Source organism: Equus przewalskii, chromosome 26 (genome assembly GCF_037783145.1).
Source record: "Equus przewalskii isolate Varuska chromosome 26, EquPr2, whole genome shotgun sequence".
Taxonomy (NCBI): domain Eukaryota; kingdom Metazoa; phylum Chordata; class Mammalia; order Perissodactyla; family Equidae; genus Equus; species Equus przewalskii.
In genome coordinates, this window is record NC_091856.1 from 30,567,521 (window position 1) to 30,592,555 (window position 25,035).

The 25,035-nt window shown below is 54.9% G+C and overlaps 2 protein-coding genes across 54 annotated transcripts in view; both read left to right on the forward strand.

Moving 5' to 3' along the window:
- The window catches only part of RALGPS1 (Ral GEF with PH domain and SH3 binding motif 1), a 309,385-nt gene extending 288,701 nt beyond the window's left edge, over positions 1–20,684 (forward strand). For 17 of the 50 annotated variants that reach the window (XR_011533384.1, XR_011533385.1, XM_070595478.1 and 14 more), the window contains 6 exons: positions 6,214–6,297; positions 7,767–7,872; positions 9,721–9,813; positions 9,969–10,074; positions 12,122–12,213; positions 16,117–20,684. Coding sequence is in view for 47 of the 50 variants with exons in the window: in XM_070595478.1 (XP_070451579.1) it covers positions 6,214–6,297; positions 7,767–7,872; positions 9,721–9,813; positions 9,969–10,074; positions 12,122–12,213; positions 16,117–16,146 (511 nt within the window). In the remaining 3 variants the exon portion in view is untranslated. Of the gene's footprint in view, positions 1–6,213; positions 6,298–7,766; positions 7,873–9,720; positions 9,814–9,968; positions 10,075–12,121; positions 13,519–16,116 lie in introns of those variants that run through there. The other 33 variants (XM_070595469.1, XM_070595485.1, XM_070595467.1 and 30 more) reach the window with 5 other exon arrangements.
- A 2,372-nt stretch (positions 20,685–23,056) lies between these two features.
- GARNL3 (GTPase activating Rap/RanGAP domain like 3) overlaps positions 23,057–25,035 on the forward strand; it is a 148,150-nt gene continuing 146,171 nt past the window's right edge. For 2 of the 4 annotated variants that reach the window (XM_070595513.1, XM_070595514.1), the window contains exon 1: positions 23,057–23,262. In XM_070595513.1, the coding sequence (XP_070451614.1) occupies positions 23,171–23,262 (92 nt within the window). In that variant the 5' untranslated portion in view covers positions 23,057–23,170. The remainder of the gene's footprint in view (positions 23,263–25,035) is intronic. The other 2 variants (XM_070595516.1, XM_070595515.1) reach the window with 2 other exon arrangements.

Below are 25,035 nucleotides of genomic sequence, written 5' to 3' on the forward strand. Positions count from 1 at the left end.
GGAGGGATGCAGCAGTCACAGCTCACAGTCAAGTCGGGAGACAGATTAAATCAGTGATGCCAGGTCCTTCATGTTGCTCATGAAGAAGACGAGCAGCAGGTAATGGGGATGTCCGACAGGGTGACCCAAGTTTGGTGGCTTCTGGTAGAGGCAATGGTTAAGCAGAAGTCCAAGAACATTGGTGAAGAGGACCGCAGAGGGCCCTGAGGAGGCTGCCAGGCCTGAGCCACGTACCAGGATGGGAGAGGTGGCCCAGGAATGCTTGACGTCTCTAAGCGTCACTGCAGGAGCGCTGGGCTCCGTGACATGTCCTGCCTCTGAAGTTCTTCGTGTGCCTCTGCGGGGAAAGGCCATGGTCTGGCTTCCGGACACTGCCAGCAGCGCTGGGAGGGGCCTGAAGTCAGGATGCTCACTCTCTCGGTGACCTTGGGCATGTCTCTCAACCACTCCGAGCCTCAGGTTCCTCATCTACAGTCAGGATGCTCACGGGAAATACGCAGCACATGGGTGAAGTGGCTCCACTGGGGAAACTTGCTTTGGGATTTTTGTGAGTTTCAGGCAGTAGGTACCTCTTGCCAGCAAGCAGGTAGTCGAGGGGTCTAAAGCTGGGTGGAGCAAAGAGGGAATTCCCCCTATGGCAGTTCAGTCATCACGGGATGGGTGGGCCACATGAAGGCAAGCGTCCACCAGCCCTGGTTGGCTCCAGGATGACGCTGACACAGAGCCAGGAGAGGGCCCCGTTAAGAGGGCTCTGCAGACAGTCAACTTGCAGCTTCTCTAGGGTGTCGAGGGTGGATGATGCAATTTCTGCCTTGTATGAGCTTGCCGTATTCTTTTTAGCTGGAGGTGTCTTCCAACATCCTTAGGGAGACTCCAGGAAAGTGGAGTCGTGGCAGCAGAGCCCCAAGCCTGCTAGCCCCGAATCAGAGTTTTTAAAGACACTCCTTTCCTTCCTTGGGAAGATCAGAGGACTCTGGCAGATTCCCCGAGTTTGCCAGGGTGTAAGGGTGCCTCTGAGCCCCAAACTCTGCAGCATTTCAGGAGAGGGAGGTGAAGCTCTGGAAGCGAGCCTGGAGGTGAGGGGTCCGCTTTAACTGAAGTACAGCCCCGAGAGTGACTGTTTTCAGGGTGACTCTCTCAGAGGGCCTGGTTGCCCTGCCTCCCATGGCTGAGGCCCAGGAACCCCCCAGGCTCGTGTCCTTGCCCTGCCCACTCCTCAGTCTGTTTCCCCAGCCCATCCTGCTCTGTGCCTCCCTTCTGCCTCTGCCTCGAGTGGCAGCCCAGTTGAATGATGTGCCAAGCTTCTGATTTTGGTTTCCCCTAAAGGAAACGTCTCTTGCCTTGCTCCCCGCAACAGACACTGAAGCCTAGCAAGTGAGGCTCCACCAGGAGTTCAGGCCCCTCTGAGAGAGAACAGTAGGCAGTGGTCCCTGGATCTTTTGCTTGACCCTGACCTTGGGCCCCAGTGGACAAGGGTTAGGCCTGCCCACTAGCTGCTGCAGCTTCACAGGTAGCTGAGAAATCTCTGCTCACAGCCTCTCTGTCCAATACTACAAACCCTCTGAGTCAGGTCCTAGGAAGTGGGGAGGAGTCTCCTGCTGTCTTGTGTCCATCCTTCTCTGTGTAGATCGGCCATACTCCCCTCTCTCTCTGCAGACCAGATTTCTAGACTTCTCAGCTCACAGAGGGGAAGATGGACACCTCACAGCTCCCAGGTTTACGTTTTATAGCTTCACCCGGCCCGCAGAGCCTGACTTTCAATCTCTCAAATCTGGTTCCTACTTGCCAGAAGGGAAAATCTGATTGACCTGGCTTGGATCAGGTGTTGTTCTGTCCACTCAGCTAAACATTCAGAACAAATATGGCTCCTGGGGACCACTCAGTGGATCAGGGACCTTGCCCAGAGAAGAATGAGTGAAGCACAGGCAGGAAAAGTCCTTTAACAAGTGCTGCTGGAAGAGACTTCCCAGCCCCAGCAGAACTCAGGGTGGCAGCTTCCTGCCTGCAAATGAGGGCGCATTATCAGGAAGCGGCCAAGACCAAGCCCTGGCTTCCCATCAGGGCTTTGCTGGTGCAGGCGGACACTGCTGATGCACAGCACTTGAGATGGAAGAATTGAGAAGTCCCTGCTTCTGCTAAGACAAGATTACTGAGGCCTCAATGTAATTATTATCCAAGACCTCTCCCTGCTCCCCACTTTCCTAGTCCAGCAACAGAGACTTAGGGCTGTATGCAGTTTCACCCCCAAGATACCTAGCACCTAATGTGTGCCTAGAGAACTATTGAGGGGGAGATGCCCTTCAGACCCGCCTTGGGTAGGCTGAATTCTCCTGTTGCAGTTGGCCCAAGCAGGACCCTGGCTGCTTCCACCCCAACAGCACAACCCAGTCTTCTTCTCTGTAGTGTTGTGACCTTGGGCAAGTTACTCCCCCTCCCCAAGCCTCAGATTCCTTATCTATAAGGTGGAAATAAGAATGGCGCCTGCCTCACAGTGTTGTGGGATTAAACAAGATAATGAAGAAGTACTGCTTAGCACATTGCCCAGCATCCGTTATCCCCTTCATCCCCATCATCCCATCATCCCCTTCATGCCATCCTCCTCTTCCTCTTCTTCATTTCATCCCCATAATCATCATCATCATCTCCATCATCATCATCTCCATCATCATCATCTCCATCATCATCATCTCCATCATCATCATCATCATCATCATCATCTTCTTCTTCTTCTTCTTGCACACCCTTGGGACTGAGGTGTTCTTGGTTGCCAGCCTACATCTTCTCCAGATCAGACTTCCCATGAGGAGGATTGCCTGCTGCCACCCTCCTCCCTGCCACCCTCCAGGACCCATCCCTGAACAGTGAAATGGCCTTCCTGGGTTACATTCTGTTGAGCCACATGTTCCCAGCAAGAGGCTTGGAAAAGTGTCTGTGGTTCTGGAGTAGGAGTTCCCGTGTCAGTCAGAGAAATCACATGATTTCTGGAATTTACCAGATACCACTGCCTGTTTATTTTGCATTTTCTGACCCTGAACATTGAAATCAGGGAAGTGATCAGATTGTCTGGTTCTGGTGGCTGAAGATCCTGCCCCTCTGTGCTGATGCTAGCCTGCCCGGGCCCAGCCAGAGCCGCCCCACCTCCTCCAGCCCTGTAGGGCTTACCTTGAGAGGAAAGGCTGGCCACTACAACCCTGACTCTTTCCCCCTAAAAGCTGGCCTCGGGGAAAAGTCACCATTATACTATCCTTCAAGGCCAGTGTCACCCCCCAAGCTCCAGGGGGAGCAGGCTCTGAGTTCCCCCACCTGGAGCAGCTTGACTGACTTGGACCCTCCACTCACATGGGAAAGCAAGCCGCCCTTTGTGGGTACTTGCATCTCCCTCCCTAATGACGGGCCAGTGGGGTGGGACAGGTGGCTTCACCTCCTTGAGCCTCAGTTTCCTCATCTAAGAGAGTGAGAACAGTGCCCCTCACAGAGTTGGGAGGAATGGCGTGTGAAAGCACTTAGTTGTCTCATAGTCAGCAGTTGAGAAATGGCAACTGCTCCTAAGTGCCAGGCAGCCAAAACCACCAGGAGAATACTCCATCAGGAAGCCAAGGATCAGAGACCTGGGAGGTAGCCCCACCCCAGGAGATCCAGGCCTAAGAATTTTGTGGCCATCCAGTCTCACAGACACTGACAAAGCCCATTCAGTGTGAGCTGCGGCAGAAACCGACAACAGTGGTGCTTCTGAGAGCAGAATGCCAGGAGGCCACCCACACGATGCTGGCCCCAAACATGGACCCAGTCCCTGTGCCAGACTCCATAGGAGGCACATGTGACACATAAGCCACATGCGACTCCTCAGCCTCTCCCCAACCCTGAGAGGTGTTGGAGGAGCTCGGGCTATAGAGTCAAACAGACCTGGGTTGAAATCCTAGCTTACTAGGCTCATGCCTCGGTCAGGTGTCTTCACATCCCTGAGCCTCAGTTTCCCCATTCTGGGGAGGATAATGGTGCTTAGAGCTCCAGTGAGAGAAGGAGTGCAAAGGCCCAGCGCATATGAGCACTTGGTCACTACTAACTCTTCCCTGAGCTGCCCAGTGACCTTGGTGTCCATGCACACCCCCACAGCCCATGCACTTGGGAGCACCCCACTCCTTTAGGAAGAACATGAGGAAAGACTGCTGAAAAGGCTAGACTGGTTGGAAAATGCTGATTTAAAGCTTTCCATCAACAAGCGTCAGTCCTGCCAGACATCTGTTAAGCATGCAGCCACAGACAATCTCACAAAGGGGAGAGATGATGGAGAAAAGGTGGCAGCACTGACTGCATTGCCCTGTTCGTGGAGCTACTAGTAATTGTGGACGGCCCACCCATCACACATTTTCCTGGGATCCCAGGGGAACAAGACTCTTGAGAAGAAAGGTGGAGAAGGGGCCAGAGGATCCAGCTCTGGGGAGGGAGGCTCCAACCCGAACTCCAACTCCAGACAGGCGGCGGCTCAGAGCCGGAGTCCAGACCAAACAAGGAGACGTCCTCTGGGCATGCGGGATGTGACCGCAGGAAAGTTCACTCTCAGACCCTGCCCTGACTCATAAGAAATCCCCGGTTCTGGCTGGGGAGGAAAGCGACCCTGGAGGCCGGCTGTTAGTGATCCCTGTGAGCAGCCTGCTGAACACGCATGGCGCGAGGTGCTCCCCGGGTGTTGCCAGTAATGGTGAAAGTACTGAAGCTTTTCATTCATTAGAGCAGGTTCATCGTTATCTGTAGCGTGTCATGTTTAATCACTGCATCGCAAGCCTCTTTCTGAATGGAAGAGGGAGAGGGCAATCTGGCCTGTGGGCTGGGAGCTGGGCATGCCACGGCCTCATCTGTGTCACAGCTCATGGTGGGGGTAGGGGTGGGATCAGCCTGTGACCTTCATCTGCCATGGGGGTGTGATGGGGAAAGGTCCAAGACCTGTCGCATTCGATGACTTGGGGGGCCAAGCACAGGCTGCGGCTTTTTATCACCTAAAGAGGAGTAACTGATGGGCAGAAGGTGTGGGATCCCGGAGCAGTCCACCTAGATTGCCTAGATTGCCACCACACTCCCACCAGCCCTGAACTTGAGCCCCTGGACAACAGACCTAAGACGGCCATCAACAACAGTTTCTTCTTGAGTGGAGGATGGAGGGTCAGGCAGTCCCCTCATGGAGGAACCTGAGCTCAGTTATGGTTTGATGCACTGCTGCTATAAAGGAGGACGTCCCCACATCACCCACAGGTGTCCATTGCCATAGGGCAATATTCAGCAACCTAGGACTGGCAGTGGAGAACAGAGGTAATATTTGAAAAGGAAGTCTGAACCTCATCTGGCTTTGTAAATTGGGTTACAGCATTGTTTGGCCAATGGGCAAAGTAAGCTATAGCCCAGGGATGGACCATGCTGCAGGGGTGGAGAGAAGGTTGAGGACCAAGTGGACAGAGGAAGTCATTCTCCTAAGAGAAGAAAGGATAAAGAGAAGAGAGAGAGAGATGGAAGCTTCCCTCCAAATAGGTTAAGCTTCCTGCTTACCCTGGAAGGCCCACCTTGCCCTGGAAAGCTCACTGCTGGGGAACTGCAGGTGAGAGAGAAGCCAGATGGGCAGCCCACGAGAGATCCTGGAGCACAGCTCTCGGACGCAGCAGCAGGTCGCAGAGCAGGTTTGCAGGGGACCACCTGGGGCCAGCAGAGGAGACTGTCGGTGGAGACGGCAAAGCAAACAGAGGAATTCACTTGTGCCCTGGTGAATGGTGATGCTGCATCTGCCCCCCCGGGCCTGAGGTGCAAGGCTGCCCACAATCCTGTGTCTGTGTGTGCACTTTTAATTGGATTTACCATGGAATATTTGGGCTGTACTGCATTTTCTATTAAACATCTCAGCCTCACATTGGGGTAAGTGGGTGTGCCCAGATTTTAGTCATCCCCTTGACACTAGAAGAAGGGTAAACATTTAGTTAAAAAGTTAAGGAAATAATTACCCAGAGACTTGGGGACTTGCCCAGATGGAGGCTCTGGGATGTTGTGCTCACTGACCTGGCATCTCCAGCTGTGCCCCAGATGTGCTTGCAGTGTGACCGAGGAGGCTTGGGGGTAGAGCTGGGGTTGGGGCTTCCTGAGCTAGTGACCACAGTCTGAGATGCTCTTGTCTCCTTTGGAGTTTCTGGTCTTTCCACACTGTTGCTAAAACTCAACCCTTTTCCTCTGAAGCAGGGGACGTCTCTATGCCACGCTGGGGCCCAATTGGCGGGTTCCAGTTCGGAATTCTCCCAGAACCCGGAGCTGTGTCTACAGGTATTTGTTTATTTGTGTGTTCAGTCATTCAGCAAATAGCTATAGGGTGCTTGTTGGATGCTAAGCACTGTGCTAGAGGCTGCGAACGAGGCGGACACAGCCTCTGCTACAATCCGTGAGACTGCTGCTACAGGAGAGACAGAAACGGAACAGAAAGTCACAGATGCCCGTGGTCCCAGAGAGGAGGTGGGGTGCCCTGGAAGGGGAGAACAGGGAAGGCTTCCCTGGAAGAATGATAGGGACTAACCGAACACAGGGAGGGGAGGCATACAGGCAGTAGGGGTGCCCCAGCCAAGGGACAGCCCCCAGGGCCCTGAGGCCGGAAGAGCAGGATGACTCCATGAGTGAAGGAAAGGCAGAGTTGCAGGAAATGAGAGAGGGGAGAGGGGTGCAAAGTGAGGCTGGAGAGGTGGGAGGGAGCCATGTCCAGCAGTGGGTAAGGATGGTAGTCTCAAAAGTACTGAGGAGTTGGATGGGTAGGGGGAAGGATGGGGACATGACCAGGTCATCCTGGCCACAGTGTGGAGAGAGCACTCGAGGAAGGCAAGAGTGGATGCAGGGGAGGGGAGGGCATCAGACAGTCATTCAAGGGAAGATCAAGCTCTGGCCTAAGGTGGGGGGGAGTGGGATGGCTGAGAGGGACAGTCAGGCAGATTTAGGACATAGGATCAATGCATCCTTGGTGTTGATTAAGTTGCAGGGGCAGAGGGGTAAGAGAAGAAAACTCCCAGGTTTCTGGCTCAAGCAGCCAGGTGGATGGTGGTGCTGTTCACTGGGCTGTGGAGGAAGAGTTTCTTGAGGGACAGGCGCTGCCAGCTCGAGGGAGGTGCCTATCCAGTGAGCAGAAGCTCCTGCGTGCAGGGCTGGAGCTCGGGAGAGAGGGCTGGGCTGGTGCTGCACTTGGACGTCTTCACCTCCAGGTGGCGCCTGAATCCCCATGGCAGAGGGTGAGCGGAGCCCTGAGGAAAAGGTGCAGGGTGAGGCGGTGTGTGGGCCCGCTGCCCCTTCTCACTCCACCCAGCCTCTCCCCTGCCTCACTGCTCCTCCAAGACTCCTGCCAACACAAGAAGGAGGGGCTGCCTGGGCCCCAAGCTCCCCAGGTGGAGAGGAAGCCCACAGGCGGGAGCCCAGGGGAGCAGCCAGGAGGAGGCCACAGCAGAGGTCAGCATAGGGTGAGGGTGCTGCCAGAGGCCTGGGTTACAGGGAACCTGGTCACCAAGGCTAGAGTGTTGCAGCGCTCGGAAAGACGAGAGAGGCAAAAGTTCTCAGCTGTGGGTGAGCCCAGAGCCACCTTCCTTCAATGCTCTCTGTGTCCTCGGGCCTCCCTGGCCTTGCCACTGCACTGTTGAGTCCTGTGGCCTGTGGCAGCATTGTAGACTTGGCAGTGGGGGACTCGTGGGCCCCAGAGAGTGAGAGGGTGCCGACGTCAGCTCCTCCAGGGCAGTATCTGACCAGTGGTCTCCCCTCAGCCCCACCGGCCCGTGCATCTGTACGCTGGGGAGCTCAGCAGCAGTGCCCACCATGGAGGGGCCTCTGAGAAGGAAGACTCTGCTCAAGGAGGGACGGAAGCCTGCGGTGAGTGCAGACGCACGTCCATCCAGAAGAGGCCTGGGCATCAGTGAGGGGCCTGGGCCCCAGAGACCAGCCACCCAGGGTTCAGGCCCTGGCTGTGCCACCAAGTGGGCAAAGGCCTCAGTTTCCACATTTGGAATTGGGATAAAATAGTGCCTGTGTCCTACAGGATTTGGCAAGAATATCATGTGTGCAGCAGTGCACACAGTGCGCATGCAGTGAACAGGGTCTGCAGGTGGAAGCCCGGAGACCCTGGGAGTTAGGGTGGACACTGCCCCTGAGAAGGTCAGCCTGCACGGAATTCCCAGATGCAGATTCCCTCTCTCCTTCCACCAGCATCATAAAACAAGTGGTGGAGAGGACAGGGACAAGGGATCAGGGGGACCTTCAGGCTCCACCACTAGTCCCCGAGTCACTTGTGCTGGACCCAGATGTCGCTGGCTCCATGACCCCCACCCACAGCAGGGCCTCAGCCCCTTGCAAAGGCCTCACTGTGATTTCCCCGGAGCGGCCTCCGCAGGCTGCCAGCAAACCCACCTGTGAGCTGCATCTCCAGGCATCTTCTGCTTGTGCCGCTCTGCCCTTCCTCTCCTGCTCTGGCCCCTCCCCGCCCCTGTCCACTACCCACAGAGCCACTGGAGATGCCCCTCCTATCAACGCCCACCGTGAAGATGCCAGCCCCCCAGCCCAGGTGCCAGACGCTCCCCTGTCTTCAGGTGCCAGGTGGTTCGTGGGTAACAAGGAGAGTCTTCACCCCAGCCCTGGACCACACTCGGTCCCTTGGGCTCAAAGTGTCCCAAAGCATCCTGTGACATGGGGCCCTATATCTGGCCTGGTGCACAGACCTGCCTGCCTCTCTCCTGCATCCAGAGTCCAGGCCCCAGGCAGTCTGAGGCCAGCATGAGAGAGTATGCTAAGAGCAGCATTTTCTCAAATGCCGGTGGGCCCAGTAGAGAGGAGTGAAATCAGTTCCATGGCTCATGCCCCATATTTTTGAGTAGAATAAAATCGAACAGACTGGAAAATGTCGGAGTTCCTTTCACATAGTAAAGGTAAGTATTGTTTCATGAAGCTTCTTTCAGTTCGACATACATATGCATATATGTGTGTTGTACACACCTGTGGGTGTTGTCAAAAAGGTCTGAAAGGCACAGCTATCACCACCCCCGGCGACACGGCCCCACCTGGGAAGAGGGGCCTTGCAGATTGTGATGCAGAGCAGTCTGCTCCTGTGCGCTCAACCCTCTTCCTTCCTGCAGAACCAAAAGGCCCACTGAGGTGACTTTCCCCGAACCAAGGAGCAGAGCCCCGAACAGGGAATTCCACCCGTCGCCCTGGAGAAGCTGAAACTAAGCAGCTTGGCCCTGTGGGCTGTTCCCCCTTCTAGCTATAAGCGCTTCAAAAGCCTTGCCCTTCCATCTCAGCCAGAGCAACCCATCGCAGACGTTACAGTTCTTCTAGGCTGTGGTGTAGCATGTCTATGTTTTAAAAATGTTTTTCCCCAGGACATTCTTGGGCCCAGGTCACCTGAACATGTAAAAATTGGGCCTTGGCACTGCCATAGACAAGGTGGAAAGAGGAAAGGCTCTGAGTACAGGAGCGGAGAGGGGAGGTGGGGCTTCGGGTGGATGAACTCAGAGGCACTGATGAGGAGAGGCTCCCTGCTCTCAGCCCTGGGTGGAGGGGCCCTGAGAAGGGAGGTGGAGCGGGGGAGGAGAGGAAGCCTGCGCCGGCACTGATGGCAAGGTGGGGGCACCCTTCCACCCGTGTGGCGGCGTCTGTAATCAGGCAGCGGGGAGACTGCACCCCACCATGTGCAGTCTTGTCACTCTGCCTCCCCTTCCTCTGTAGCTGTCCTCGTGGACCAGGTACTGGGTCATACTCTCAGGATCCACCCTCCTGTATTATGGAGCCAAGTCCTTGCGTGGCACAGACCGGAAACACGTAAGCCCCTGAAAGGACTGTGGGTGCTGGACGGCATCTGGTGTGAACTGCAGGGGAGCACGTGGGGGTGGGGAAGGCGGTGGCGGGGCACACGTCGGCCTTCCTTGAGGAGTGGAGGGCATGGGCCCCCCAGCTGTGCTCTGATTCCTCTCCAGTATAAATCCACACCGGGCAAAAAGGTCTCCATCGTGGGCTGGATGGTGCAGCTGCCTGACGACCCTGAGCACCCAGATATCTTCCAGCTGAACAACCCCGACAAAGGTAGGCCACGGGCCTGGAGCCGGTGCTGCTGCTTCTCTCAGCCCTGTTTCCTCCTCTGCTAAATGTGGGTTTTGAAATAGTAGAACTTTTGAGGCCGCTGCTTTCCCTTTGCTCTAGGTTCTGATGTTCACAGGGTCCCCTCAGTGGTCCAAAAAGCTGCTTAGATCCTGGTCGGTGTGTCCACTGAGTGGTGTGCATGGCACGTGGCTGCAGGAGTCCTTTCTGTGGCCTCACCTACAGCTACTGGTGCCATCACCCCTGGAGCCACAGCCTGAGGGTCTTGGAATCAATAACCTAGTCCTGGATGAGGCAGAGACCATGTGGCTGAAAGGGTCTTGGGAGATTTCAGGGATGCCCTGACATTACCTGTGCCACGAGACTCTGGCAGGGTCCTGGTCCAAGGCCAAATCAGAGAAGAACCCTTTTACAAAAGCCCCATCTTTAACTTGCCCAGTTGTCTGCCAGTCCCCCCTGGTTCTATCCTTACCCCATGACCGTGCTGGAAAGAAAAAGCTCTGAACGCCGTCTGGTCCAGGACCCCTGTCTGCAGTGACATTCAGAATAGGCCATGCTAGTCTCCTTGGTAGCCCATGTCGCATGACAAAACCCCCAGTTGCCTGGGTCTTGGGTTCTCTCCAGGCAAGCTCGGCGGGGCTGTAAGGTCTCCAGGCACCTTCACCCCTTCACAGGCAGGTCTGGTTCAGGGTTTGTGTACGTGCAGATCACTTGGGGCTCTTGTTAAACTCCAGCTTTGGATTCAATACATCTGGAGTGGAGACCAAGATGCTGCATTTCTAACAAGCTCCCGGGTAATGCAGATGCTGCTGCTGGTCGAGAGAGCACATCTTGACTGTCAGGGTTCTAATGTTAGCTGGGAAGTGAAGAAACAGGAGCCTCAAGGAGCCCAGGGAACGGAGACAAGAGGAGCCATGTTCTCTGCTCTCCGTCTGAGTGACTGAACCCACATCAGCTACACACGTCATAACGTGTCCTCAGTCTGATCACCATTTGAGTTTCTTCCTCGAGGCTCTTGGCCCAGATTTGAGGTGGTTTCCTTAGGAAGAAAAGGCTGGGCCTACACAAGCTTGACTTAAAGACCTTGTGGCCATGGGACCACAGACCACTCTTGGGCCTTGGTCCAGAGGAAAGCACTGTCAGGCAGAGGGAAATGTGACACAGCAGGTGGCCAGGGGCCTTGGATAGAATTCAAGGGTCTCTGAACTTGGGTGGGAAAAAATTATGTCTTTGTTTTCCTTGACCTCTAACTTCTTTAATGATAAGTATTAAACTACTAGAATGTTCGCAATGTCTGTGATTTTTATCTGCAAGGGAAACCACAGACGTCCTGGTATCTCGGATGTGTCATTCGTGCTCATCTCTTTGAATAGCAGTACAGTAGCAGAGCTGCCCCCTAGGTCTTGTTATTAGTGCGTTAATGGAAAGCACGTGCGGGGCTGGCCTGGCGGGGCGGCAGTTAAGTTCGTGCACTCTGCTACAGCAGCCAGGGGTTCGCCAGTTCGGATTCCGGGTGCAGACCTACGCATCACTTGGCAAGCCATGCTGTGGCAGGCGTCCACATATAAAGTAGAGGAAAATGGGCACAGGTGTTAGCTCAGGGACAATCTTCCTCAGCAAAAAGAGGAAGATGGGTGGCGGATGTGAGGTCAGGGCTAATCTTCCTCAAAAAGAAAAGCACATGTAGAACCACATCACTCATTTGCTTTTTAGTAGTTTGATAACTGTATTTCAGTATTATTGATTTCCTTTATATTTTATTTTATGCATTTGAAAACATTATTCTGAGAAGAGTCTACAGGCTTCACCAGAGCCAAAGGCACCATGGCCCAAAAAATAGTTCAGAGCCCTGGTCCAAAGAGACAGCCTGGGAGTGCCGGGGGCTCCTCCTCTGCAAGCCCCAAGGTTGCCTTGGGCTGCCCCTGACCTCCCTTCATTGAGTTACCGTGATCACGTTTACCTTCACGCCACAGTCACAGGCACACCCTCCCGAGTGACCCTCTTCTTAACCAGCGGTTTCTCTACCCGTCAGGCAATGTTTACAAGTTCCAGACTGGCTCCCGGTTTCATGCAATACTGTGGCACAAGCATTTGGATGATGCATGTAAAAGCAACAGGCCTCAGGTAAAGTCACCAAAACCCTGCTTGTCACCTGAAATACCCTCTGCCTCCCTTAGGACTAAGGGTCTGTATGAAATAGGGCTCGCTCCTCCCTCAGAGCCTGTCAGCTAGGCTCAGGCCCCTCTTTTGATCAGCCTTTTCCAGTGAGACAGGGCACCTCCTGCTCAGCTTAGAACTAGGCCCAGCTTCAGACAAGAACTTTCAATCTGGTCCCTGTGTCTTTCCCACTAAAAGAAATGCCATAGAAACAGCCATGGGGACAGTTAGGTGGCAGGTGCGATATTGCCCCAAGGGTCAGGCTGTAGCGTCTATTTGGATCATCCCCATAAAAGCTGATTCATGGGAACGCTCCAAACTGACTAAAGGGCCTCCCTGCCCCCACACCCTTAGGAATAATAATAATACTAATTTATTGAGAGCCGACCATGGCTGCTGATGAATGGGGCTCTTGGCTCCTCAGCATGTATGAGTCACCCGGACCCCTGGTCTGCTGGGCCTGGTTCGTGGCTCGGCCCTCCCCCGATCATGCCACCCCGCCCAGGACCAGGCATTACGTGAAATGCTTTACACACAGGAATTGGCTGAATCCTCCCAACATCCCTGTGAGGTAGGTTCTCTTACTGTCTCCGTTTTATGCTGAGGACGCTGAGGCTCAGAAAAGGTGGCAGACGCTTGTTTAAGTTCCCACCGTTAGTGAGATCTAACACAGGCCTGCCTGACCCAAACTCTGTACTTGTTCTTCCGCCTCAGACTTCTTGGGGAGCCCCTGGCTTGCTCAGCCTCCTGCAGTTGAGCTAAAGGCCTGGCAGCACAGCCCCCACTGTCCAGGCTTGTAAGAGGAATGGCTGCCCCAGCCCTCAGCACCAGACAGGGGCAGCATGGGGCTGCTGTGCCAGGATTGGTGCTCCCGTCCCTAAGCCTCCTTGTCTGTGTTCCCCAGGCATCAGCCAGAAGAGGGAGCTGGGCCGTTGGGTCTCTCTCCTCAGACTGGGGAGAGGGCACCAGGCCTTGGCGTAGACGGGGGCTCCGAGGAGGAAGGGTGGGCAGCAGCTGGCAGGCGGCAGCTCCGAGGTCTGAGAGGACCTCAGCAAAGGCCAGTTCACGCCAGGCATTGGGGTCCCGGAGGTGAAGGCCTTATGTCATGCTGGTCACAGCACAGTCACAGACTTCTTGACCCCTCAAAGCAGTTCTCGTAAAGCAGAGGGAGGTCTCTGATGGCATGTCCCATGTTTCTGTGCTCTGTTTGGTCCTATTCAGGATTTTCACCTGTAACATAGATGAGGACATATGTGACAAGCTGATCAAATTATAGATAAGAAGCTAGAAAGTAGAATTAGCAAAAAGTCCTCAACAAATTAAAACAGTAGGACAAGACTGATCCAGGGATAAACTCGAGGTACCACAAGGAAGCTCAAAATAAATTGCGTTTGAGTCCCTCGACTCACCTGTCCGCCTGCTGGGAGCTCGTCCGAGGGCTGTGCTCACACAAGCACACAAAGGTGGTGGTTAAGAATGTTCGCTGCAGCATTGTCCTTGATAGGAAAACCCTGGAACCTCGGTGACGCTCAGTAAATCCCTATTGTGCAACACCTGATAGCAATTGGAAAGGTGGTGGCAGGTCTGAGCGTGGTCACCTGAGAGGAGCTCCAGGCTGTAAGTCAAAAAGCAGAGCGTCAAAGCGTATGTGAGGCCCATCTCATTTGGTTAAAATAATATGCATTTTTATTATATGTTTGTTTGTGCATATAAAATTTCCAAAATGATGTACAAGAAACTATAATTCTGTGGTTTCTAGAGTGCTACGTATATTCTTCATGTTAAACAAATGTAATTGCCCATCTCCGTGATGGAAAGACTGGGAGTTTTGGTCAACAGTCACCTTAAGTTGATGCAAAGTGAACAAGGTGTTGAGGCTTGAACAAGGCTGGTGCCGCCTCAGGTCACAATAAGAGAGGAAGAGTGGCCTGACCTCGTCTGCACTGGTCCCACCGTGCATGTGTGGGGACCCTCATTAGCTCTGAGTGCCACTCGAAGAGCACAGAGTCTTGGAGCTCACCTGCACACACAGGTGGCCCCATGACCTGTGAGCAGGAGGCTGGGGTGGCTCCAGGTCTGACAGGGACTGACAGCCCTTAAGTGGGCCACCAGGCTGGTGGAGGAGAGGAAGGAAATGGGGCTCGGTGTCCGCCCCGTGGCAACAGCCTTTGCACTCTGGCGGCCCCAGCTGGGAGCAGCCGTGGTTGCTCTGAGCAAGAGCCCATTCTCCCTCTCCGGGGCAGCAGCAGCCCCACGGCAGGTGGCAGAGAACTGGGTCGAATCCATTTGGCAGAGCAGGCGTTTGGTCAGAAGGACAAATGGATGGAATTTCAGGTATGGCAAATGTGGTGTGTCATGGCAAGGTTTTGCAACTTTTACGTATTTTTGTCCTATTTTTAGGAGGCGGATCTTTTATTTTTTCCACTTTTCCCCCCTTTTATTTTTAATTTACTTTCAACCAAATACTCCCACTCGGTGCCGTGCGCAATAATGAGAAGTTGGCAACAACTCAATATCCCGCAGCAGAGGATTATTTCAGTAAGCCACAGTGCCTCGTGTGATGATGTACCGGGAGGGAGCGACGAGGGCGTCACAGAAGTGCCTTAGCCTCCTGGGAAATCTCAGTGGCTCAGATTCGTTTCCTTTTTTGTAGAATTGCATTTCTTAAAATTGTTTTTACTAGCACTGAATACGCTTAAACCTTATTTATAAGGTATGTGTAAGGTGTGAACCACAGCAATAAAACAAAACACCCCTGTACCCGCCACCCACCCACCAGCCTAAAGGCAGGGCGCCCAGGGCCTTGGAAGCGCTCCCAGCCCCAGGGCCCTCTTCCTAATGCCACTTCCTCCCTCCCTTCCTTAAGGTATTGTCTGGGCTACATTTTTTTTAAACTTTTTTTATAAATAGAACCATAACTGTACATTTTCTTCTGTCACTTGCTTTTTTCCTACAGTGTGTTCCTAAGATTCATCTGTGTCAGTGTGTACAGCTGTCATTCATTTATTTGTACTGACTTTTTTTATCAGGTCTTCTCTCAGTGATTCCAAAAATGATTTCCTGCATTTTGCTATTTTGAACAACACTGCTGTGGCCATTCTTATAGCTGTCTCCTGGTGCAAGGAGATGCAATTTTTCCAGTTCATCGTTTTGACCAAATTGATACCAGTGTGGATTTGTTTTTGATGAAATTGCTTCTCATCAAATCTCCTGGAACCCCACAGCAGTGCTGGCAGGGAGGCCTGGGGCTAGGGGCGTGTTAGCAGCTTGGAAGGGAGGGGTAAAGACACTGACCTTGGGCTGGCGGTCCCCCCGTAGAAGCTGGGATCTTGTCCTGGGGACACAGCTATGGGAAGGTCTTAGGGTTCCCAATATCCCCAGACTTCCTCCGTGTGCTTTCATTTGCCAATTCCTGCCTCCCTTGTCCCCCTGCTTCCCCCCACTGGTTTCCCTTCTGGAGGCATATGCCTATTCGTCTCCTCTCCACTCCAAATGGAGCTGTATTTCAACCCAAGGATAGCAGTTGAGAGCGTGGGCTCTGGTGTCTTAGCCCTGCTACTTGGTCGCTGTGTACTTCACCTCTCTAAGCCTCAGTTTCCTCATCTCTATAATGGGGATCCTCCCAGTACCTGCCTCACGGGGCTGTTGTGAGGACTGGAGGCCATGCACATATGAAGTATTCAGAGCAATGCCTGGCACGCAGTGGTCACTTAGCAAATGGCGCTTGTTATTCCTGCTGTGTCCTCTCCCCACCTGACCTGCTCATTCACAGACTGACTGGGAAAGGCCTGGTCCCTTCCCTTAGGGACCAGCCCTTGTCCCCGTCTGCAAGGTTGGAACTGTGACAAGAGGCTGAGCTTTCTCTTCTAGGTACCTGCAAACCTTATGTCGTTTGAGTAAGTCTCTGCAGGACTTGGCGTGACTTCAGAGGCTTCTGGGAGCCTGGCCTGGGACTGGTGGTGAAGCGCAGGTCCTGGACACAGGCTGTTGGCCAGGGTGCTGGGAGACCCACAGCCGAACTCAAGGGGACCCCGCCTGTGGCCTCACAGTCCGGAGGGCTCCACCAGTGCTGGATCCACCTGCCAATCCCCAGCGACCCTCATGACACTCATTCTGCAGCGCCACCTCACTGGGCCGTGATTGGACCCCAAACTGTACACCCCGCCCTCCCTCTCTGGGCCCTCGTCCGTCCACGAGCTGCTGCTGCGACTAGAGAGCATTCGGCCCACGGTGGGTCCCCAGTGCTTTCTCCTGCAGAAGAGTGGACACTGTTAACCTGTGTTGAGGGGCCAGAGAGAAGGAACAGGCTGTGGAACTGGCTTTTTACACCCCAAGTGCACGGGGTTGCTCGCCCACAGGGCTGCCTCAGATTTTGTACAACCCCTAAAGCGTCCTCTGAGTGTGCGTGCCGTATACGTGTGTGCGCGAGCGAGTGTGGACTCTTCGAGAAACATGCATTTTGGCACAAGACTTGTGACATCACACACTTCATTCACTTTGAGGCCCTGCTTTAACCTTCAGTGACAGCCTTGCCCATCGTGGAAGGTCAGAGTGAGAGCCCAGATTCCTCCTGTGTTAAGGGTCCCTTGCGTTCTTTTACTGTAAACAACAATGCCTTAAATTGTGTCTTGTTTTCTGTTCCTATGGGTGCTATTCATCTGGAAGGCCTGCTCCCTGGCCCCCGGGTCCCTTCCAGGCCTTGTTGCTGTCAGCTCTTCAGAGGCAGGACCTGGCTTCAGGACTGTGGACTGGGCCACTGGCCTGCTTGCTTCCTCCTATCCCCCTCCCTCGGGGTCTGAAGGCTCTTCTCTTCTCACTCCCTCCCACCATGCCAGAAGGGGAACTTGTGACACCTTCTCCCAGCTTCTCAGCAGCAGCTCGGAAGCCGCCATGCTCTCTTGAATAGCCGCCCAGCAGCTACTTTGCATCAACCTCTCCCCGCGGGGCAAGGCTCTGGCCCCCATCATCTCACCCCTTTGCCTCCACTGCCGGGGTGGCCCACTGCGATTCCTGATTACACTGGGGAGCTGAGTGACAGGAGGCCTTAAGCTCTCCCAATCTTGCCCCTAAACACAGTCACCAGCAAGTTCTCCATCATCCAAGTCCAAGGGCACAATTGTTGATGACCGTGGTGACAAGAGAGCAAGCCCTGGGGAGTGAACGGTCCGAGCTCTGCATTCAGTTAAGAGCTCTCCATGTGAACAACGTCCTTCCTCTGTCACTCTTTGTCGTATTCTTAAGTGACTTTTATTTTGCACAAATACATTTTTATTCAAAATAATGAATAAAAATTAGCTTTATTTATAGTAGCTTTATCACCACAACTTCTCTCTCTGTCTCTGATCTGGGTGTCCTCATTCTGAGAAGGAAACCCTTCAATAGTTTTCTGAAAGAGACTGAATTTCTGAGTCCTTGTCACTGTTATGGTTTCAGAGCTCATACTGATCACATATCAAACTACCCTTAAGCGTTTCTGGGCAAGGTGGTTCCAACAGCATCTTAACCAGGAAACTGTAATAGGTCAGTTTAAAAACTGCTAAAGGACCCACCAGTGTATTTTGATCAAACGGTGACGACTCTTCTGAAAATTTGAATGAAAGGGTGAGGAAAGGAATTGTCATCAGGGTCTTATTTTGTGGTCGAGCCTTACTGTGCTCAGTAACTGACCCCCCTTTGGAACAAACTCTAGAATACTTTTGTGCCAGGAGAAACTCCAGATGGTAGAGCTAATGCCAGCAAACCTTGGCCACTGGAGCATTTCACACCCACCCACAGCCAGGTCTAGATGCGTGCACCGAATTCGTACCCACGACCATTCAACGAGGTTGAATGAAAACACCAGACGCTGCAAACAGCTCTCCCCAGAACCGCCGTGTTATTGCTCTCACCTACACTGAATCTGATTCTACCTGTTCATTTTCTTAAAGTCTGAAGTTTGGATGAAAGTGTGAGACTGGACCATCAGCTACTTATTTTCCTTGGGTTTCTCCACTCTTCAAACTCCCCTGGTTTTTCTCACATGAAATATAGATGCCAATCCAAAAGCCTCAGAATTTCAGGCTCCACTCAATCAGTTAATTTCCTGCCCTTCACAAATTTTTCTCGTCTTTCACAAATGTTTTCTTCTGAGCCTAATTTTGAAATAGCACAATCGCAATTCTTGTCAAAGTGTTTAGTCTTCTCACGAATTGAGGCTGGTCCCACATCCCATCCCAGAAGCATTCTTAGATTGGACTCTTGAAGAATCCGTTTAGACCTTGTTGGCACAGTCCTTGTAGAAGTGGTAAGAACCTTGAAGCTACCAGGAGAGTCCTGCAGACGGAGCTGAAGCACTCCCAGCGTGGGTGCAGGGCCAACCTGTGAGTTCAGTGCTGACTGCCTTCCTAGTGTTGGTTTGTCCCGCAAGCAGCAGGCGAGGAGGCCGGGCACAAACCCCAATGGGGACAGTCCAAGAGTGAATTCTCACCCTGGACGGACGCATTTCTGGGTTTTACTCCTTGGCTGTCCGCAGTGCACAAATATTTGTGAAACCATTGAAGGTGGTATGTCCTGCATGCATGTGCTGTATCTTTTTTTTTTTTTTCCAAGCCAAACAGATCATGGCACCCCAGAATGAAAATTATAGAATGCTGTCTACAAACTGTGGAGTAGGTAGCCAGTATCATTGTGATGCCCCAAGAACAGCTTACTTACCTCTCCCCGGAAGTAATTTTTGCCCCTCTCAGTTGAACAAGTTTTGTAACTCAAGGTCAGCCAAGTGCATTCTGACAAGTGACATACTTTGTGGAGGGTTGATGTGGTGCAGAGCAGTACAAATGTTGTTCCGAGTGTGCCCAGGGAGGGAATGTGGCCTCCCTCCCTCCCTGAAGAAGCCCGCTCCTCATGCTGCCCCCCTGTGGAAGTAAAGAGGAAGAACTTGAAGGCATTTTGCCTAGGAAAGAACCCACTCTCTCTTGCCAACTGAATTTATAAAGCATTGTTTTTCTTACCGAGATGACTATTTCTTTCATCGTCTTCCTCTCACCTCCCAAGCCCAAGAGGTGTATCTTTTATGATGCCATCTTACAGGTGGAAAATGGTCCCTGAAAGTAGGAAGCTGTTCGCAAGCAGGGTCTGCTTTCATTCCACAGGTGGCGTCTAGAGCTCTGCACGCACATCGCTGATGCTTCTAACCAGGTGAACATTGCTAACGACACAAGCTAACTTATTTTTTGTGACTTCATAAATGACTTTCCTCAGCCCCACATCATACTGACGTGCTGGGTGAGTTCATGTTTAAAAAAGAAAAAAAAAAAACTACAAGAGTCCCTTTGAAATAGCTTCTCCGCGCAAATCCTCCCATTCCTTCATTCATCCACCTCTCTAGCGAGTGCTTCCCGTGTGCCAGGCTCCACCCGGGATATAAATGGCTGAGAACAAGACAGACCCGAACCCTGGCCTCGTGGAGCTGACCACTCAACGAACAAATAATTTTCACCACGCCATCTCTGCTGGCAAGACCCTGCCTCTCTCCTAGCACTGGGTACAAACCCTATGCAGGTTCCTCCAGAAAGGCTTCAAAAGGCTCACCAGACTGACCAGCCTCTTGATCAGTGAGTTCAGTTGCAATGAGGACTAGATGGAGTCACTGTCCTGGAGGCTGGATGGCACAGAACAGCCAGGCACAGAGCTGTGGTTGGGACATTGAGGACTGAGGGGGAATGAGAGAGTAGGGTCAGAATGTTCGCAGTATTTACTTCAGAGGTTTTTGGGTTTAATTTCAGTGTTAAATGCAAGTGAAGCATGAGCAAGAGCTGCGTTTCTTGGATGTTCAGAACTTGTCCCATGGGCCACCTTGCAGCCCTGTGCTGCACAAGTGTGCGTACGCCATGGGCAGCCCTGACATGCCTGCTCGCAGCACAGTGCGATGGATCATCTGTCCTTTACAACCACTCATCTCTTTATCCATTTCTGAACGACTGTGACCATTCAGTAATGAAACAATAGAAATTAATTTATTAGTATGGTATAATCTTTGATAAATTTCGTGCCAAAATGCATGGTTTTCCACTTAGCATTCAAAATGTTGCGTAGAGAGTAGTTTTCAATTTCTTATGTATTCTTCAAAGTAAGTTGAAAATCAGTTTCTACATTTTAATTCGTTTCTTGTTAAATCTGTTGCACTCTCCTGGGCTGTCTTTTTTTCCAGCAGACCCCCTGCATGCAGTTGTATAAGGACTTTCCTAATTCTTGTGAATTGTCTCACCCACAATAACCACTGAACATCAGCCCTCCGTGGGAATCTTTAGATTTTTGGTGAAGTATTTTGTTACCTCAGTCTTGTATCAAGTTGCTGTATTTTTCAGCTTGTTACACTGATAATAATTGTTTCGCTAATTAAATACTTTAATGTACAAACATCTTTGTTTACTTTGAAATTAAATGTGTTTTCCAATGAATATTGCTCAATTTATTAAAGTCATGTGCATTCACTTAGCAAACAGTTGCTGTGCCAGACACAGACATGGAGGAGGTGTGGGGCGCTCAGGGCCCAGCTAAGAGGTTACTAGAACATAAATGACATATAGGAGCAGTGCCCCCAGGGAGGGACAGAGTTGGAGCGGGCGGCACTCAGGGAAGGATGTGGGGGATCTGGGGAGGCTGTAGAAGGCAGGGGCATTGGAGATTCAGAGATCTCTGAACACATGGAGGGAGGGGGAGGCAAGGAGCCAGAAAGGAGAAGGAGCAGGATGAGGCTGGGCAAGCAGGCCACCCAGTCTCACTGAGGGAAGGACTTGGAGGAGTAACGGGATCCACGTCTGAAAAGATATGCCGGGGGGAGTTCATGATGCCGGGCAAAACCAGAAACCCACTCTAGCTTGCCTAAGAGAAAAGGGGGACTGTCTTACACGGGTCGTCTCATGGAAACCTGAGGGGAGGACCAAGGAGGAGTGTCAAGGGGCTGGAAAGAGCAATGGAAAGCCCCCTACATCTTTCTCTCCCCTTCTCTCTCCGGACCGGCTCCTCTGCTGGGATGTGCAGGAGCAAAGGAGTCCAGGCCTTACCAGGAAGGCACCTGGAAGTCACTGAGGGAGTGTGGGCCAGGGAGTGACATGATCCAAGTTGATCAGGGGAGCCCCTGGCCCTGCCTGCCTCAGTTTCCCAGCTAGTGCTTTCCAAAGCTGCAGTGGCTGATTCTCCAAGCACAGGCTCACACATACACACTCCTCAGGCTCTGCTCCAGCATGTGCTCCCAGTTCCAGGCCAGCATGGCCACACCTCCCTAGCCACGACAAGCCCCGCTTGCTGCAGGGCCCTAGCTCACCTCCTCAGGACTTAGATGGCACTGTGGCCCCCAGCCCTACCCAGATGGGGTCGCTGTCCTCAGCCACAGTGCAGCGCTCTAACACGGATGCGTGTGACTTGGGGACAGGTGAGGACGGTGGGATGTGGTGGCTGTCACACAGCTGGAAAGTGACGAAGTCAAGGCTTGAACCCACGACCGGCAGTCTGCAAATCTCCAGCCCCTCCCTGCCTCCAGCGCCACAAAGGGCCGCCGGGAGACGGCAGTAGCTCCTCTAGAAGGACGGAGAGGTCCGCGAGTCAATGCAGAGGGCACGGTAGACGCCTGTTTAGCCCGGAGGGCCGGCACTGTACCCGCCCCGCGCCTGGACGCCCGCGGAGGTGAGGCGGAGTGGACGGGCCACCGGCGGGGCGGGGCCGGGGCGGGGCGGGGCAGGTTGAGGAAGCCCGGGGAGTGAGCGGCCCGCACGGACTGGGGGCTTTGGAGAGAGAAAGCGGGGCTGTGCTTGTGGGCGGGGCACAGGGAAGGGCGGCCCCCAGAGGGGACGGCGCTCCGTTAGAAAGGGCCGGGAGGTCGTGGGGCGTGAAGGGGCGATGCTCCAGGGAGCCGACCCTTGAGGTTAGGGCGAGGGCCTGCGGAAGCTCAATAGTCGGGGGTAGGTGGGCGGGGCACGGGTCTGTGCTGAGGGGCGGCAGGGGCGGGGGCGGCGGGGCAGTGGACCGTCCAAAGCTGAGGACCGGGTGGGCGTTTTGACCTTCTAGGCTGAGCAGAGCTGCGGAGAGCCAGTGCTGGATCCCGGCGGGGCGGGCCGGGCTGGGAGGGGCGTGGCTAGGGCGCGTGGTGGGGCCGGGGCGGGGCCTGGGCCCGGCTGAGGGTCACGGGGTGGGCGGGGCTAAATGGTGGGGCGGGGGCAGGGCGGGGGCAGGGCGGGGCGTAGGCCCCGAGGAGTTGCGCACGGCGGGCTGGAAGGAAATACGGGGCGGGGAAGGGGCGTGGCCTGGACGGGGCTGAGGGGCATGGAGTGGGCGGGGCTAAATCGTGGGTGGGGCCGGGGCGGGGCGTAGACCCCGCGGTGTTGCGCACGGCTGGCTAGGATGAAATTCGGGGCGGGGCCACGGCGGGGCCAGGAGCCCGCTGAGGGGGGCATGGAGTGGGCGGGGCTGAAGTTCAAGGCGGGGCCGAAGCCGGGCCTGGAGCCGACTGAGGGGCACGGAGTGGGCTGGGTTGAGTTCGGGGCGGAGCCGGGTCGGTGTCTGGATCCCGTGAAGTCGCGGGGGTCGGGCTAGGATGACCTTTGGGGCGGGGCCTGGGCGGGGCCTGGACCTGGGTGAGAGGCGCACGGAGTGGGCCGGGTGAAGTTCAGGGCGGGGCGGCGGTGGCCTGGGCCCGGCTGAGGTGGGGGCGGGGGGGTACAGAGTGAGGGTGGGCTGAAGTTCGGGGCGGGGCCGGGGCGGAGCCTGGGGACCAGCCTGAGGGGCCCTGAGCGGGCTGGGCTGAAGGGCGGGGCGGGGCGGGGCCTGGGCCCGGCAGGCCCGCGGGGCGGGGCGTGGGCTGCGGCGCGAGAGCCGAGCGGCCCGCCGAGCCCCGCCGAGGCCCGAGCCCACCCGAGCGCGCCCGAGCCCGCGGCCCCCGCCCGGGGCGATGGAGCCGGAGCCCGGCTGGGCGGCCGCTGCGCTCCTGCGGCAGAAGAGGGCGGCGCTGCGGCGCAGGGGGTGCAGCTTCGAGAGCCCCAGGTACCGCGGCCGGGGAGGGGTGCGGCGGGCGGGCCACGTGGGGGGTGGCGGTCTGAGGGGACCCAGGGTGGCGAGGCCGCGGCGCGGGGAGGGGTCGCTGGGGGGATCTTCGGCGATCGGGCGAGGAGCCTGGGCCGAGCGGCCGGGGCTCAAGGGGGACTGGGCCGCCCGAGCTGCAGGTGCAGGAGGGGGTCGCCTCCGAGAAACACCTGGCGGGGGTCGGGGATCCAAACCCGAGGAGACGCCCCCAAGGCGCCGGTCCTGAGGCCGGCCCCGAGCAAAGCCGAGGCTCCGGGCGGATTCCGGGCTGTGGGCAACGTGCCCTGCCCGCCTCTTGTAAATGCTCAAGGACAAGGTCGGGAAATAGCCCCCCTGACGTCCAGGGGAGGTCTCCCTCCTCCGGGGAGCCTCTCTGCGGTGCCCCGGGACCCAGCCCAGCTCCGCCGGCCCATCCTCGCCCCGCAGGTAACGCGCACCTGCTGCCTCACGGCCCCGCCCATCCTGGCGCCCGGTGGTCCCCAACACGCGGGGCCCCTCCGACCCGCCGACGCTTGTCCTCTGCGGGGGTGCCCCGGCCCCTCCCCCTGGGCCCCCTCCTTTGGCCTGGGGAACTCTCCTGAGATGTTCGGTTCCCTCTCCTCCCTGGAACCTGCCCCGCGGACACGCCTTTCCCCGCCTCTGCTCGGCCAGAGCCTTCCTTTGAGGGCACTCTCAACTTGGAGCGCCTACTGCCGCTCCACCCTCGCTGAAGTCGGCCCTGCCGTTTCTCAGGCCCCGGGCCTCTTCTAGATGACTCCAGCAGCCTCCCAAACAGACTTCCCGTCTTTATTCTCTCACCTCTCAAGGCCACATCCTCGCTGGCCGCCGGAGGGGTCTCACCAGAACTGTCGGCTGTGCCCCTGCGCTGCCTGACCCCGCGCCCCAGGAGCTCTCCGCCTCCCACAGCAGTGAGGGGGGACGAGGAGAAAGACAGGGGTGGGACTCTAGCCCTCACTGAGACCGAAAAGGGGGTTCAAGCGCTAGGATAAAAACCAAACGAACCAGGACCCGTAATGTGAGGCGGGAGGCCCTTGCACCCCTCGCCTCACCCCTGGCGGTCCGGCAGTACGGGGTGAGAGTGTAACCATCATGAGGACAGGGACCATAGCTGTTCTGTTCACTGCTGTGTCCCTGGAGCCTGGTCAGGCCGGCCCATCACACACAGTTACCATCTGTTGAATGAATAAATTGCCTGACCAGCTGGTACTTCTTCCCTTATGCTGTGCTTTTTCTCATCTGTGCCTTTACTCACCGCATGCTCTTTTCTCTACTTAGAATAGTCTTTTCTTTACTCTTTGGGTAATGCCTACCCCTCCTCCTCTGGGAAGCCTACCCTGAACCCCCAGCTGAGACAGTCTATGCATCTATCTGCTATTCCACAGAGCATTGTGTGTAGCTCCCTGGGTAATGCGTCTCCCCTACTACACTGGAGAACAGACAGATATGGTCTCTGTCCTTTGATGCTTATGCTCTTGTTGCTGGAGTGTGAAGGATGAGAAGAAGTGTACCCAGAGATGAGGCCACGGCGGATCCCCCAGTCCTGAGGCAGAAGGTTCAGACCAGCCCCATCCGATAGAACTTTCTGCGATGACTAGAGCATTCTGTAATCTCAGCTGTCTGACACCGTAGCCACTAGCCACCTGTGGCCATTGAGCACTTCAAATGTGGCTTGAAATGTGTGCACTTTAAATGTGGCAACTAAGGAACTGAGCTTTTATGTTTAACTTTAATTAA